This window comes from Pteropus medius, unplaced genomic scaffold (assembly GCF_902729225.1).
Source record: "Pteropus medius unplaced genomic scaffold, Ma_sr-lr_union100, whole genome shotgun sequence".
NCBI classification, from domain to species: Eukaryota; Metazoa; Chordata; class Mammalia; order Chiroptera; family Pteropodidae; genus Pteropus; species Pteropus medius.
The window spans coordinates 2,828,630-2,846,340 of record NW_024354500.1 but is presented as its reverse complement, the minus strand read 5'-3'; the positions used below and the strand labels follow the sequence as shown (position 1 = coordinate 2,846,340).

Sequence of the window (17,711 nt, the reverse complement as noted above, 5' to 3'; positions counted from 1 at the left end):
TTTTAAGAAACTAAAAATGTACATTTAATGTCCAATCATTTCATTAAGGAGATCATAATTTCTCTCCTTGCCTTGGGGAGAAAAGGAACAGTCTTAATACTTAGAAATTCACCTTTTCTATTTGGTCAATGTCATCAGGAACTAATACCTTGTTAGCCTATGATGAATGAAGAGTATGTATATCAAGATATATTTGACTAATTGTTATTTCAGTGTATTTAATATTATATGTGTGAATATGTGTATGTGAAAACCTCAAAAGGTAATTTGGTGGGTATTTCAGTAAAACAATGAAACTTCTATGACTTATTATGCTGCTTATATTCTGATAAAAGTTTCCTAATATTATATCCTTATTTAAAAGCAGGTAATGGTTTTCTTGCCAGGGTCATTATTTATTTTTTGAAAACGATGTATGCTAATGATCAGTGTATTTTCAAAGGATGACATACATCATAACCATATTCATTAGAGCGACAGAATAAAAACTACATATCAGAAATAAGCTAAATTCACCTTTTTAAAGGTGTTTATTTTTAATCATACCATTAGTTTGAAACCATTCATTAAACAGAATAAATTTATATATGTTATAGTTTTTACTGAAATAACTTTCTGATACTTGCTTCTCTTTCATTTAATGCAATTTTAGGACCTATCATTGCTTTCGGTTATTTTTAACCAATAAGATTTTCGTAGTCAGGTGCTTCTCCTTAAGAAGAGTTATATATTTTTTTTCTCTGAAAGCTACTCCAAATGGACCATGAATCTGCTTTTGAGACACACTTTGCTACAATACAGTCACCTTTAACTTAGATTTGTATATGTTAGTAGGCTTAAATTTACATATAACTCACTGAATTTGAAGTCTAGGACCATTAAATCTTAAACTATAGATATAGTTGGGTTTGATACCACATTAAATAGCACATAAAAATTAAGTGTGTATTCCCTTGGTATACCAAATTTGAAAGAAAAACATCTTTATATTACACCAGAGAGAATAGTTTAAACTTATATTCCTCCTAACCGAAATCCAAATTACAGATTTGAGGGATATGTTAATTCTGTAGGGCCATCATAACAAATTACCACAAATGAGTGGCTCAAAACAACATAAATTTATTCTTTCAAAATTCTAGAGATTAGAAATCCAAAATCAAAGTGTTGGCAGGTCCAGGCTCTCTCCAAAGTCTCCAGGAAGAATCCTTTCTTGCCTCTTCAAGCTTCTGGTCATTGCCAGATATTCTAGAATTTCCTTGCTTTGTGCCGGCATAACTCTAATCCCTATATCTGGTTTCACATAACCTTCTTCCTTGTGTGTCTCTGTGTCTCCAAATTTTTCTTTCTTTGTAAAAACATTCAGTCATTGGGTTTAGAGCCTGTCTTCATCCAGTAGAGCCTGTCTTAATCCAGTTTGACCTCATCTTAATTTCATTACATCTGCAGAGATTTTATTTTCAAATAAAGTCTCATTCACAGATACTGGGGGTTAAAACTTTAACAAATCTTTCTGAGAACACAATTCAATCTACCAAGGGAGGAGGCAGTAGTGTTAATCAGCTAGGGGTTTAGAAGGACTACAAATCGGTCTGATTAAGTCAATTTATCTCAAAGTCAATATAGTTGTAGGGTTCGTTTGCATTTTTAAAGGACTTTGTAACACAAATATATCAATAATGAACAGAGTGGTTGCGATCAGAGCATTCTTGATTCCTGCTTTTTGTCCAGAGCTTCCAGCTCCACACTTTCAGCAAATCCAAGTCAAAAGGTTCTCTTCCAACCCAGTCACCAGAGTGGATCAGCTATAAAATGAAGAGGACAGAGTTAATGCAGAAAACTTAGGTTCTGTATCTTATCTCTTTTTCCTTTAGTAGTGTTTTCATTTTTATGGTAAATATTTAAACATTTCTTTAGATTGAATTATATGAATAATGGCTTTATATTTTATTTTAATTTTCCCATGTTAATGTGGATTTAGAGGTGCATATATGGACATGTGAGTCAGAGTACAGCTTTTTGTAAAATAGCACTACATTCTGAATGATATAATGTGTTCATTTTTTTAAATAGCTTGGTTTATTCATAAATCACATGCTATCAATACACAGTGCAAATCATTGTATTTAATGTAGCAATTGCAGATAAAATTGGAATAAATTATTTTTCTTTTCCAGAACATTATTTATTTGAGGATGAGAATTTAATTAGAAATTCTGATTTTAAAAATATTTCATCAGTTTAAACTCAACTTTAGAAAAGCAGAAATATATAATTCAAAATTAACTTGATATAGCATAAAATATCTATTTACATTTTTATTAGCATTTCTTCTTTGTTGATTATAAAAAACATAGTATGTTAAATTTTATTATTTCTATTATTGATTTCCTGAGAGACTTCAGTCTGAATTATAAAGCTACAGCTTAGGTTTTATAATTAAAACTCAGCAAAATATTTACTTTTTGTGCAATTAATAGATGCTCAAAATGTTTCAATAGTTATTTAAACAATCATATAAGTTTTTATAGTCCCTTTTATTCAACTGTTTTAAACGTTCTGGAACTTATCTAGTTGTGATATTTCAAAGCTTTCCCCCAAACACCTGCAACAAATTCCACTGGGGAAAAAAAGGCTATACATGGGAATTCTGGACCCGACCCCACACCTGTTTATCAGCATCTCTTGGAAATATAGTTCATGAATCCATTTTTAATAAGCCATTCAGATGATTCTTGTGCTTATTAATGTTAGACAGCCAGGATTACAGGGGACCGACAAATGGGTCTAACCTTTGCAACACTGGTGTTCTCTAGGCTCTGCAGTACGCTGGAAGAAACTGTTCAGTGACTGTCGACTTCTTCCAGCGGAAGTAATCCAAAGGACAGAAAAAAAAAGAGAAAGCCTGAACCACCTTTTAATGCCCTCAGAGTTCTGGGAGCCTAGCCAAAGATAGTATGCTTGAAGCCCAAAAGAAATAGTCACAGACTTCCCTTCCCTTCTCCTTCTCTCCCTTTCTATCTCTCTTCTTCCCTCCCTTCTTGCTTCTCTCCCTCTCTTTCTTCCTCTGCCTTCTCAAAGCTTTCTCTAATTTTGTCAGAAGTATGAGACGGGGAGTGGGGTGTTCAAAGGATAGCAATAACTTACAAAAAACCCTCTTTTGTCCCACCTGCCTGGCTCAATCTCATTGAACACTCTTAAAACAGGTGCTTATAAAGAAAAGTGTCCAATTTTTTTAGTTGTTATTGTCATAGACAAAAAAGGAAAGAAATAGTGTCACAAACCATCTGTTGACGCATCTGGCCTTTCTCCCATCTTTGGTCCAAGCCAGGCATCTTCCTCGGGGTGAGAATAGCTGAGGATGAATATAAGTGTCATAAAATCCTTATTTTGACTTTACTTTCTATCTCCTATTTTCAGATTCTTCTTCTAGGGAGAGTTTTAACAAGTAGGATCAGAAATTAAAACATCATCTGAACAAGCAAGAAGTGCACTTGATTCTTGGGAACAGTCACTGGAGCTCAGCCCAATGCTCATCCTGTGCACCACAAGCCCCTGGGCTAATGACTGGCCTGTCTCTCCCAGGCCTGTCACATCACAAGTTCATTAAATTAATTACACCAAGTCCACCTCAATGCTAGACAAATGAGGAATGGAGTGCTTAAACTTTACTGATTTAATTCAAAGATAGAAGAAAATCAAATCATTTTTAGACCCATATTTCAGTGAAATTTAAAAAAAAAAAAAGATTTATATGACCTAAACCAGAAAGTGGATAAATCTGAACTGCTGCTAGCTTTTGTAAAAAAGGATTTACCGGAACACAGCCATAGCCATTTGTTTACATCACCTTTCACACTACAACAGCAGAGATGAGGAGCTGTGATAGAAACTGTGTAATAGACGAGCACCTATAGAATATCCTTGGCTTCACCTCTTGGCTGGCAATGCTAAAATATTTATCATCTGCCTCTTTAGTTCACAGTTTGCTAATCTCGTGCCTAAACTCAAATGATCATGATGTATTTTTCCAGATTCTGAAGGCAAAATACTCATAAATGGAATTCCATAAAAAGATTCCCCATAGAAATAGAAAATCTGAATAAACTGATTACTAGTAAGGAGACTGAATCAGTAATCTAAGCATTTAAATTAAATTTTAAACCAATTATTCTCAAACTCTTCTTTAAAAAATCAAAGAGAAGGAAACACTCTCAAACTCATTTCAAGAGGCCACCATTATCCTGATACCAAAACTGGAAAAAGACACTACTGGAAAAGAAATGTGCAGGTCAATATTTCGGATGAATACAAAGGTAATAAAATACTGGTAAACAGAATTCAGCAGCACATTAAAAGAATCATTCATCAGGAGCAAGTGGGATTTATCCCTTGGATTCCAGGCTGGTTCAACATATCCAAATCAATCAAAGTGATATACCATATTAACAAAATTAAAGAATCATATACTCATCTCAAGAGATGCAGAAAAATCATGTGACAAGATTCAACATCTATTCATGACAAAAACTTTTAACAAATCAGGTGAAGAAAGTAAATATCTCAACATAATAAAGGTCACATATGACATGCCCACAGCTAACAACATACTCAGTGTAGATAGATTGAAAGCTTTTCCTATAAGATCAGAAACATGACAAGGGTGCCCACTCTCACCACTCTTATTCAGCATAATACTGGAAGTCTTACCTAGATAAATCAGGCAAGATAAAAAAGGTATCATAATTGGAAAGGAAGAAATAAAATGATCTCTATCTGCAGATGACATGATTTTATATTAAGAAAGTTCTAAAGACTGTTAGATGTACTAAACAAATTTAATAAAGTCGCAGGATATGAAATTAACATGCAAAAATCAGTAGCGTCTATATGTACAAGCAACAAATTTTCAGAAAAAAGAATAAGAAAATCAAGATATCTGTATCCCCACATTCATAGCAACATTATTTACAACAGCCAAGACATAGAAACAGCCTAAGTGTCCACTGATGCATGAATAGATAAAAATAGTTGGGGTATACATATACATAGTGGAATATTATTTGGCCAGAAAAAAATGAGAAAATCCTACCATATCTGACAACATGTATGAAACTTGAAGACATTATGATAAGTGAAATATGTCAGACAGAGAATGTCAAATACTACATGATATCACTTATATGTGGAATCTAAAAAAAAAAAACTCATAGAAAAAGAGATCCAACTTATTGTTACCAGAGGTGGAGGGTGGAGGGAGGGGTAATTGGAAGAAGGTGGTCAAAAAGTACAAACTTCCAATTATAACATAATTAAGTACTAAAGATGTAATGTACAACATGAAATCTATAGTTAACACTGCTGTATATGTGGGAAAGTTAATAGAGTACATCGTAAGAGGTCTAATCGCAAGGAAACATTTTTCTTTCTTTTTATTTTATTTTTTCTTTTCTTCATATTGTATCCATATGAGATGATGGTTGTAAGCTGAACATATTGTGGTAGTTATTTCATAATATATGTAAATCAAACCATCATGCTGTATGCCTTAAACTTATACAGTGATGTATGTCAATTAATTCTCAATAAAACTGGGAAAAAAGATTCCCCATACACACATTAAAGCATATTATGTGCTTTCCTCACTAACCAGCATAAGATAACCTTAAATATGTGGGAACAATTGCTTTAATCCCAATAACCAGAGTAGCACCTGTCATAGTATAGAGTCGATAAATGTTTGGTTAAATAAATAAATCTTTTAAAATGTATGTACATTTTGCCTTTTATTAACAATATATCTCTACTTTCGAATAAATTTCCTTTCCCTAAATCTTTGAATAAAATGTATGTTCCTGGGAGAATGCACAATGAGGTTTCCAGTACTTCAGGCCCCAGGTGGGAAAAGCTAAATAGTTTTCTCTGAAGGGTTCTGCAAGTTTTAAGAGAAGAAAGCAACCTACTAATTCATATTGGAAAGTACTTCTGTGGATAAAATATTTGTATAACTATGGACAAATCAATTTCAAGCATCTTCTATTATAATAATAATCTGTATTCTAAACATAAGGATATTTAAAGTCCTCAAGACACTGATGTTTGTTAATGGTTCTATGTGCTACTAATCTCATGTCTCCTACAGCAACTCAGCAAGTAGAAGGTCTACAATCAGTCAGCACTAGCTTTCTTCATCAGCCCAAACCTGTTCTCCACACTTCGCAAGGATCTTTGTCATACGCCCATAAGAATAGGGTTAGGACAGACCAACCAAGCCAGCTGCATAAGGGGAAAGAGAAGAGGAAAGCCCAACCTATGAAATGATCCAGGTGATGAAAATAACTAAGGAGCCATAGAAGCAAGCATAGATCACACACTTCTCCCATAGTCATGCTTTTATTTCCGGCTTCTGCAGAGATACGAACCAAGAAAGATGACCATTAAACCATCTAGTCCAGAAGGTGCCCTGTGATAAATGCTCAAGAAACATTACGTTCCTTCCTCTTCCTTTTCTTCCTCACTTGGCTTTGTGTTTTCAGGTTCAGGCTACTTATTCCCATTTTTACCTAATATAAAGAGCAAATCAACATTTTGTACTGTAAAAAAAGTATATCCTTTTTCATGTACATTATGCAAAAGGAATCCCTTATAACCAAATCACCCAATCTTGATGGGAGACCTGTAGGGCCACGAGTGGAACTCTGGAATCAGTCTGTCTGGGTTCCCCTTTTGCTGCACCATTTATAAGGTGTGAACCTTGAACAAATTGCTTAAACTGTCAATGCTTCTTATTCCTCTTGTCTAAAACTTAAATAATATCTCATAGATTTGTTGATGGGATTGAGTGAAAACATGTATATTAACCCTTACAATCTTGGCTAGTATGTAGGGAGCACTCTTATTATTAGGTGGTATTATTATTAGTGTTAACGATGTTCAAGCTCTCAGCATGTCCAGAGGGACCCTCCGATGACGAGCCTCCACTTATCTGCTCTACTTTCTGCACATGTTTCATCACACTGCCCATCTCTTTGCTCCACTACAGCCAGATTACTTTTTAGACCCAAGCTATTTTATCTCTGTTCTCCTTATCTTTGCTCATAGTGCACTGCCTAGTTGTCATTCAACATTCTCTTTATACAACCTATTTTCTATTAAGCTTTAGCTACATAAAATTGAATACTCCAGCCAGACATTTTGTACAAATTTCTTCATTTCTCTTTCTTCTATTCCTCCCTTGGACTATGGACTCTTAAAGGGCAGGAGAGTGTTTTAGTCATCCTTTCAGCCACAGCACCTAGCGGCTGTTATATAGAACGCATTTAGAAAAATGTATGTTAAATTAAAGAAGGCTTAAGGACCCAGTCCAGTAATTCTGAAGTCATAAAATTCTGTTTAAAGTACAGCCATAGGAATTGGCCCCATGACCTTTTCTGGAAGTAAATCTCATTTATTACTATAAACTGCATAAGGTAATTGTCTCTATTGGTTCAAAATCCAATGTCTTCAAATCACATCTGGTGAATTAAATTAAGGAATTTACTCTTATTAGTGGAACTCAATTTTTAATATATTTGAGATGTTTCTAACATCATTCAGAGTCCTGTAAAGTTTTCTTCTTTGTAAGTAATGCTCCATTTGTCTATTTCCTTATTTTTTATTTATAAATATCATATAGTGTTTTTTTCTTAATCACATACTATAATCAATTGGTTCAACAATAATTAAAAACAATTATAAAAAATAAGTATGTCTCCAGATTTTCCCTTTTGTGAATTTTACCCAAACCAGCTGAAGTATTCTACATAAATATCTATGCAATTTTTATTGTTCAATTGACCCTTTACTAAAGAAAAAAATAACCTCCCCTATAATGATGGCTCGAAAGTGCATGTTTGTGAAATAGTGAAATTAATTAATAAGATTTTATACTTTATGCAAATATATCACAAATCCAAACATTTCTTTTTGTTGTCACCACCACCAAACTTACACCCACCATCATCTCTGATCTCAACTACTCCAGTAACTCTTCGATTGGCTGCTTCCTCCAGGCTTGTCTACTATGCACAGAATATTCGAAGTGATCCTTTAACTCTCTTACCTCCATTGTATCATGAATAAAGTCTGAAATCCTTACAATGGCCTATGAAGCCCAATGTGACCTGGCCAATGCCTGCCTGTCTACCTCACTCCCCACCCCACCAGCATACTGTGCCCTGAGTCACTATACAATCTGGTTGTTTCCTCTTGAATATGCCATGCTTGTTTCTGTCCAAGGCTTTTGCACTAGTGCCCTCTCTTCTTACAATGTTCGGCCTTTATCTTCAGCTCAGACAAAACCTCCTTCACAAAGCCTACCTTCCCTTACTGCTTCCACTCAGGGAGACTGCCCAGTCCTGTGGTCATGGGCCACTCTGCTACTGACGTATCTCACAGTTGGTTCTTTCTTCAGCTGTGTCTCTGTCTAATGGCCCTACTAATTCAGACTGCTCTAGATCTTGGCATTCAGGCCCTTCAAGTTCTCTGCTCTTATATACCTTGCTACTTCCCTCTTCTAACACCTGATTAAAGCTAAAAACCTCACAAACGTCTGTAGTTGATCCATTTTGCTTCTAGGAGGCTCAGTTTTTCTCAACCCATTATCTGTGCCACACATACCCAGGAGAGACTTGAGATTGCAGACTGGGTTTATTTGTATGAGGGGACCCTTGTGACCCGACTAGGTCACCATGTGTGGCATGGTATGACTCAGCACAGTCATCTCTTCCAAAAATCATAGGCAAAACCTTGAGAATTCCTTCAACTTAACTAATAATTCCTAAAGCTACACCAGAGGTTTGGCCTCCAGAAGCAGAGAGGAGAAAACTAAAGCTGTGGCAGTCAATTCTACTGTGGTCTTCTTTCTCTCTACTTCTTCTGATATTTCTCATGAGATTAGACATATGGCTTTCTTCCTATTGCTTTCTACAAGATTCAAAACTCCGTTATATAAAATTTCATGAATATCTATAGCCATTTATGCTTTCTGATAAACCTCAAGATGAAAAATAAAAAACACTTAATGACTCATCTTAATTTTTTATGTTGAAGTTACTAATCTTCAGGATCTTGGCAAAACATCTAAATTATATGTAAGAGGGAACGAAATGTATTTAGAAATCCTTTTTTCTCAACATTGACTGACTTTAAATCATCCATCAAAATGAATGATAAAAACCGACTGTCTTATGCTCATCTACCCCATGTCAGGTGGATGCCTTGACTGCTCTAAGAGGAAAGACAAATGTATAGGAAATCAAAAGAGAAAAATGTGTTATCATCATTTGACTGGGTTAGACACAAATGGAGACAATGGAAGAGAGTGATTGTCTCTCTACATATAATGCAAAAAAGAAATATAGACATAATAATTATATACAGATAAAACTTTATCAACAAAAATAATAACAATATAAGTAATTTCATAACTTGAGTGTTACTCTGCATGCTGAGCCATTAAATCATAACTATGATTTAGGAAACACACACACATGCATGTGCGCACACACACACACACACACATACACACAAATCTGAGTTCCCAAATAGATAACGGAACTCAGACCACTTGCTGACCCTCGTTATTTGTCCTCATTCTAGATAGGATTCTAAATGTTTGATTTTCTGACTTTCCAGGAAAGAATATTTCAAAAGCATCAAATCAGATGTTGTATGGTAAAAACAGAGCAAGAATGGTGTTTGAAACTGAGACAATACTATTTTTAAAAATTAACAGATGCTCAAATATCATAATAGTCTAGAACCAGTTAAGATAGGTGTAAATGCCCTTTTCTATTTTTAATAACATTAAATATATTAATCTTTTATGTTGATTTCTAACCAACACAATACATATGTTATGTGCAAGAATCATGTTTGTAGTTTTATTCATTTAACAACTCTAAGCACAAGATATATCATATCCAGTTTCAACAGAGAAACTTAATCTACCTTATAAAATATTGATTATTTTTTTTTTCAAATTGGGGACTCAAATAGTATTGAAAGTAGATATCTGGGCAGAATAATAAACAGTGTCCAATGAGGTATGTCCAATTGAAGACTTTTCTGAATATACACTTTGAAATTAGGGCTAGATTCACCCAGCTACAATACCTTCCAACTTCTTATGTGGACTAGTTATCTGAATAATAAGAACCCTATAAACACCTTACAATATTGCTGTGACAATTAAATGACAATCACATATACCATTCAACAGCTCATATAAAATATAGACATGTTATTCATCTATTATGTTTTAAACCTTTGAGAAAAGATTAAGTAAAATTTTATGTTAAAGACGAGACAGAAATGCCACATCTATTCTCCATGTTTTGATTATCTTTAAATGTATATAAATACAATATTGAAGTTTAAGTAAAGGGGAAAAGTACTAAATTAAGGGGAAAATTAAATTATTTTCCTATTAAGCATAAGCCGAGGTTATATGTAAATACAGAAAGAAATCAAACAGAACTCTGCTTTAAAATCAAATTTCAAGAAGAAAAAATAAGTTAGGTGTTTGGGGGACACAAAATGGGAATAAGAGATACGGAGTGTGTGTGTTTGTGTGTTTGTGTATTGAGTACAGGATACCCAACCAACACTTTCAGTAAACTCTAAGTATGAGAAGCTTTTGGGGTATGTTCTACAGCAAAAAAAGACACTTTGTTTCGATAGGAAATATATCCATATGACACAATTTTGGGAGGCACTATCTTAAAGGGAAAACTAAATCTACCCATTAATTTTACTCTAAATTATTCCATAATTTGAAGATATTTGCCCTTGATCATGGTAATGAATGTCAGTGGGTCAGTTTCCTACTCTGTATTAAATCTAATTTTAATTCAATATAGAATAAATGATTCATTAGAGTTTGAAAGCATTTCTGTCATTTATACCCAGCCATGTATGTGGGAAACTGTCTTATTCCGTTTGGGCTGTTAAAACAAATTACCACAGACTGGGCGGCTTATAAACAACAGAAATTTATTTCTCACAGTTCTGGAGGCTAGGAAGTCCAAGATCATGGTGTCAATAGATTAAGTGTTTGATTAGGGCTTCCTGGTTCATAGAAATTCTTTTTACTGTATCCTCACATGGTGGAATGTTCAAGGGAACTCTCTGGATCCTCCTTTTCAAAGGCACTAATCCCATTAATGAGAGCTCCGCCTTCCTGTCCTAATTACTCTCAAAGGTCCCCCCTCCCAATATCAGCATCTTGAGCATTATGTTGCAGTACATGAATTAGCAGTGGGGGCTTGGAGAGTGCAAACATTCAAGCCACGGCAGGTGACATACATCAACATGAAAACTAAAGATGTTTAGACAAATCATCTAATTATTTGGTCTTTATTTTGTTAAACATTCAGAAAATTATAAACATCCAGATGATTTAGTAATTTTTTATTTTATATTTTCTTTTTGTTTTTCTTTTTTTGTGCTATGGACTCAATTTATTCTGTAAGTGGAAAACAGAAAAGAGAGACTGTGAAATATATTTAGTTAGCAAGATATTTATACTCATTTCTTTAGATTTCAATTACAACATTCATTCTTTTAAATATTTATTTTATTGAATACTCAAATGACAAGTGATTCAATAGCGTTTTCTTAAAAATTCAAAGAAATCATAAATTAATGTAAATAAAGGACACAATAATACATATAGAAAAAAATGTTTGTAAGATGTGTGATTTCTTTTAGCTTTCTCTTGATTATTTAGCTACCTATATAGTACACCCAGCACATTTAACTAACATAATTTTTTTCTCTCCTTCCCAACAGGTTTAGAATGTAATAATTCAAGAATTTTATAATACAGTGGAATAGCTTAACAACTGTCTATGTGCTTCCCATGATATGTTCTCTATATCGTAAGTACATATTTATTTTCCCAAGCTAGCTCTATCGTGAGAGGAATGTGTTCAATTAGAATTTATAGATAACTTAGATTGTTTCAGAAAATTATAAGCTAAAACTCATCTAAATATAGAATGGCTTTAGAAGATTATCTTATATGAAGAGATGTTCTACAAATTTAGATTTAACATTATATCAAAGTTAAGGCTTAAAATAATTGTCTATCATGGTAGAATAATATACTCATGATGTTTAGTTATATTTATAAATATTAGACTGAATAATCTTAAGATTTTTATACTACTCTTTAGTTTTTTCAGTAAATTTAAATATTGTACATACAAAATTTTATGATAAAGTATGAAAACTTCTTAAAATGTCTTTAAAAAATATAAATGTATAATATAATTCTAAGGTCATTAATTTTTTCTATATTATCTTTTCAAAAAATAGTTTTGGTTTTGGCAAGATAATGCCTATAGCACTAAATTATTAAATCACATAATTTACTTAATAAGCTAAATCAAAAGAAGAAGAAAAGTGTTCTTTGCTCAGTAATGAAATCTTTTACTATCAGTTTCACATCGCTTAAAAGTAAGGAGAGAGTGAAAGGCTGGGATACTATGCTTGTTTTTAAATTTTATTTTATTATTAGTTTCAAGTATACAGTAATTGGTTAGACATTTATATAGTTTATAAAACAATCCTCCTAATTGCTCTTTCTCTTCTCTGGCTCTCCACCTAGCCATTACTTTAATGCTAACTGCATTCCATACGCCGAGCTCCCCATTCCTGTAACCACCTATCAACTACTAATTTGTACTTCTTTAACCCTTCACCCCATTCTTCCTTGAGTTAAGTACTAAACACTAAGTACTAACTCATAGCAGTTGAGAGGAAAGCAGGCAGCCCAATCCCTTTTTCCTCAGAAGTAAGCCATAACTGGAGCCCTTAAGTAGTCAGCAGTGATCCCAAAATTTATGGCCATTTACGGCATCAGAAGACACTGTTCTTTAACAACAACTGATCCTGCCAGACAATACCCATCTCAGGCCTTATTCTCCATTCTCTCAGCTCTTTTTTTTTTTAGTGGAAACTTCATCTGAGGTATAAAATCTATCACAAGAGATTCGAAACTTAGTGAGACTTGATCCTTCTCTACAAAGGCAGGAGAATGAAGTATGCCTGATTATGCTGCGGAGGTTGCAAGTGGCAGTGGATAGGTCATGAGCATGCTACTTTAGAACACTACCTTTTGACACAAAATATAATTTCATACACAACGTATTGTTATAAAGCAGTGTTATCTAATAAAAATATTATGTGAGCCACATATGTAATTTAAATTTTGCTTTTGGCCACAGTTAAAAAAGTAAAAGCAAAAAAGAAGGAAAGAAAGAAAGAAAGAAAATAGATAAAATGAGTTTTAACAACAAATTTTATTTAAATTTATATAGTCAAAATATAGTCTTTTTAACATGTGATCAGTGTAAAACATTGAGACATTTTACATTCTTTTTTTTTTTTCATACTAAGTCATTGAAATCCAGTGTGTACTGATAGCACAGCTTAATGTGGATACTAAATTTCTGTTGGATATGCTTGATCTGTATTTAGATTTCACAAAATTTGTAGTTGAAAAGAGTAGATTCACAAAGTCAAGATGTTCCGCACATACTTAAAAGTTTTCCAATAACTAAATAGAGTATCAGTTTTTAAATTTAAATTAATTAAAATTAAAAGTCTCTTAATTTACACTAGCCACATTTCAAGTGGTCCCATGTGGCTAGTAGCTTCTGTATTGGACAACATTTTTTCAGAGGACTGTTGATCTAATGCTATAATTCTGCTACCTAAAGACTTTTGTAGGTTGATATCAGAGCACACTAACTGAGCATATAACTTTAAAATTTCAATGAGAAAATGAGAAAAAAATGTCAAATCTTATATCTCTAGCTAGATAAAAATTTTATAGCACTGTACATTTATGAGAAATTATGGATAAAATATACAAGGTCTAAATCACCAAGCTGTGAGACATATTGAAATTTGGTTTGTTTTGTTTTCATTTTTCTTTTTTTCAATTTGCTTTAGTGTACGTGTTGCTGAACATTAAAGGAATTAACAAATCACAACCCTTCCTGTTATAATGCGGAAATCAAAAGCAAAAAATAAATAAATAAATAAAAATTTTTTAAATGGCTTTGTGAAAGATATTGTTAAAAGAATGAAAGTATAAGCTTCAGACTTGTAGGTCACATATCTGATAAAGGATTATATCCAAAATATATAAATTACTGTTAGTGCTTAATAATAAGAAGATAAACAACCCAGTTTAAAAATGGATAAGAGATCTGAACTTCACCAAAAAAAAAAATATACATATATATATATATGGATGGCCAATAAGTATATGGGAGGATTTTTAACAGCATTGGTTATTAAGAGAGATGCAAAGTTAAAACCGCAATGAGATACAATTAGGTACCTATTAAAATGGATAAATTTTTTTTTAAATCTGATAATACCAAAAGCTGGTGAGCATGCCAAATGACAAGGATTCTCATTCATTGCTAATAAAAATTTAAAATGATAATGCCATTTTAGAAAATTGTGTGCCAATTTCCTATAAAATTAAACATACACTTATGATCCAGCAATCCCACTCTTAGGTATTAATTCAAGTAAATCTAAAACTTATTTCACACAAAAACATATATGTGAATAGTTATAGCAATTTAACCTATAACTGCCAAAATGTTAAAGGAACCAAAATGTACTTCAGTTGGTGAATGGATGACCAAATTGTAGCATCTCTATACAATGGAATGCTACTCAACTATCAAAAGGAAACAATTATCAATTCATGCAATATCATGAATGAATCTTAAATGCATTTTGTTAAGTGAAAGTAGACCCAAATGACAAAATATTGTATGATTTCATATGTATGAAATTTTAGAAAAAGAAAAACAGAGATAGGGAACAGATCAATGGTTGCCTGGGTTTAGAGATACAGGAGAATTGACAAAGTGAGAGCATGAGGAATTTTAGGGGTAATGAAACTACTATATATGGTACTGTGGTGCTGAACAAATGACTGTGCACTCATCAAAACACATAGAACTGTAAAGAATAAAGCTAAAGGGAAAAACAACTATACACGAACGTTGTACTCTGATAATTTTTCTCACAGGCTTACACTTTAACAATTATAAAATGATTTTGAATTTATACTAGAGCAAAACATATAAGTAAATAAATTGTTGATAATGGAAGTTAGGTTTTCCATTGTTAGAAAAAGAAATTACAAATAAGCAAAAGAAAATAGCTAAAATTAACTTTGTAGTGATCTATTAAAGGTGAAGACATCAATATGAACTCATTTTTATTTTAGTATACATACAGATACAAAAATAAAGATGGATATGTATGCATACATGTGTATACATACATAACTTCTATTAGCTCTACCTCCTGAAAGTTCCTAGAAATTGTAATACTACAGTAGCAATGAGCATACCTCATGCCCAGATTTATTTTCTAAATATTCTTCAATTTAAAAGGAACTAGGGCCCTCCCTCAAGAAAAATAGCTAATTCTAGATCTAGGGCAGGAAAAACACAAAACATGAGCCTGAAGCATCTTGTAGTGCCAGAAAATGAAATAGTGGCCAAAAAAAACAAAAAAGAAAAAATTTATTAGGGCATGTGAAAAGGACACAGGATCCAACCAGGAGTTCCAAGTGACAAAGGCTGAAATGCTTTGAGCAACAAAATACTGATCTTATTAGATTACAATCTAATAAATTAATATCAATGAATCCACACTGATACAAATAAATGATTGAATAGATAGATAAAGGACAGATAAGGAAGGAGAAAATCTTCCTTACAAAAAATTTCCAAATAATATATTTCCTTAATTTAAATGAAATTGTAAAGTGTGGTTCACATTTAAAACTCAAAATCTTCAATTTTCTAAAATTTCTAAAATATTTGTTTTCTGTTGAACTTCAAAATCCAACTAAGGCTACTAGATTAGAAATCACTGTTGCTAATTTATTTATGTTATAGTAGATACAAATATGCTTTCACTTTAAGGAAACTTAATGTATGAGAACCCCCCAAAAATCACAAAATCTATAAACTGTAAAGTGATTTTTCTTTAAAAATTATAGAATGATTATTTGTCTCACAAAAGTATTTATCATGTATTTTCTAAACAACCTTCCCTGGTGCCATTTCATTATATTTATGCATAGTATTTCAGGAGAAATAAATTCCTTTTATAAAGTAAAGCATACCTATCCTTGGACATTGTGATCCTTTCCTTCAGTACTTGCATCACTATGCCTATCTGCTGCAATTTCTCTAAAAGTGATTTTATAATCCATAGGCAGTTTTACTATGGAGAAAATTTGTAGCATGTTTTCACTTATCAATAAATCAATCTTTCTGTCTATTGCTTTCCAATCACAATGCCAACTTCTAGGGAACTTATTTTCTTAGGTAATTTGAAAATACTTTAATAGGCTATTTGAAAAGCTTCTTGAATATGAGAGGGTGATAAACAATAAAAGAAGATATGCCAATAGAAAAACATGCTCTATAACTTCAAATAATACTATAGTAGGAGACAAATGAAAAATCAATGTGGCCCATCTCATGTTTAAATCTTATTTTATATCTGTTGTAATGAATAAATATGCATTGAAAAGAGAAACCCAAAATCTACCTCTCTACTGTATTTGATGTTTAGAGGTCTCCTTATTTTCTTATTTCTAATCAAAACCCTTTCTACCATAGTTAAAGCCCATTTCATTTTTCTTTATTGTTTTTTGCTGTTGTTCAAGAGGTTCCTTTTTATAAGGCCTGTCTCTTTTGTAGTATACTTCTTACTGTACTTACTGTACTACCTGATGCATGAACAGTAATTAAAAATATTTGCAGTACTGAATTTCTCAATAAAATACCATTGAGCACATGTTTCAATTGAGGAAAGTGGGCTTAAGAGGATAGGTAATTTCAAGAGTAATTAGAGTAGCATGGGTGGGACTATAAGTATGAGAGGCTCCAGAGTCCTGGTGTTTGTGATGACTATTCTATATGTAGTAGAAAGTGATTCTAAATGTCTCAGATCCTATACTCTCCCCAAGGAGATGTTAGGTGGAATATAGATGGGTAGAGTGGATGGAGAAGGATGCATGGAATAAAAGATAGGTAACATTCTTCTGTTGTAGCTCCCGATATCTTCCATATTATCAATATTTTATTATTATACTAGGTTAAAGGAATTGAGGAACATAGTTAGTGAAAGAGAATTCCATGGAACTTGAATAATTTTGGAGAAAGTTGTGGATACATTTTTACCCTCTGTGCCCAGGAGAACGTACTGCTTTATTTTGATTACCCAATAAATGTCAGTTTACCTTTACCTTGATAGAAGAGTCAAAATCAGTTCCAATGGAAGACTGTACCTATAATAATGGCTACATTATATTCTTTACTTATTTCTTTAAAGATATATCTTTATTTTGAATATGCAGATTAAGCAGCTCTAAGTCTATACTACAAATTATCTGCTCTGGAAAAAGAATTAGTAGACAAAGAAGTCTAGAAAATCTGAATTGATTATGTTCAAGTTGGTCTTAAACTTTTATTTTTAGAAACTATGATCCCTGTAGCTACACTATAAAGAGAAAAGAAAGCACTTCCCAATGAACTAGTTCCTGTAGGAAAAATACTGTGGTGTGAATATTTATGTTAGTAAGTACTTAGAATAAGTAGATAAACATACCCTAA

The 17,711-nt window shown here is 32.7% G+C and overlaps 1 protein-coding gene across 1 annotated transcript in view; it reads left to right on the top strand.

The window, feature by feature from the left end:
* FUT9 (fucosyltransferase 9) overlaps positions 1 to 17,711 on the top strand; it is a 156,017-nt gene that overhangs the window by 75,202 nt on the left and 63,104 nt on the right. Inside the window, exon 2 of the mRNA XM_039853035.1 lies at positions 11,833 to 11,921. Within this exon, the coding sequence (XP_039708969.1) occupies positions 11,903 to 11,921 (19 nt within the window). The 5' untranslated portion in view covers positions 11,833 to 11,902. The remainder of the gene's footprint in view (positions 1 to 11,832; positions 11,922 to 17,711) is intronic.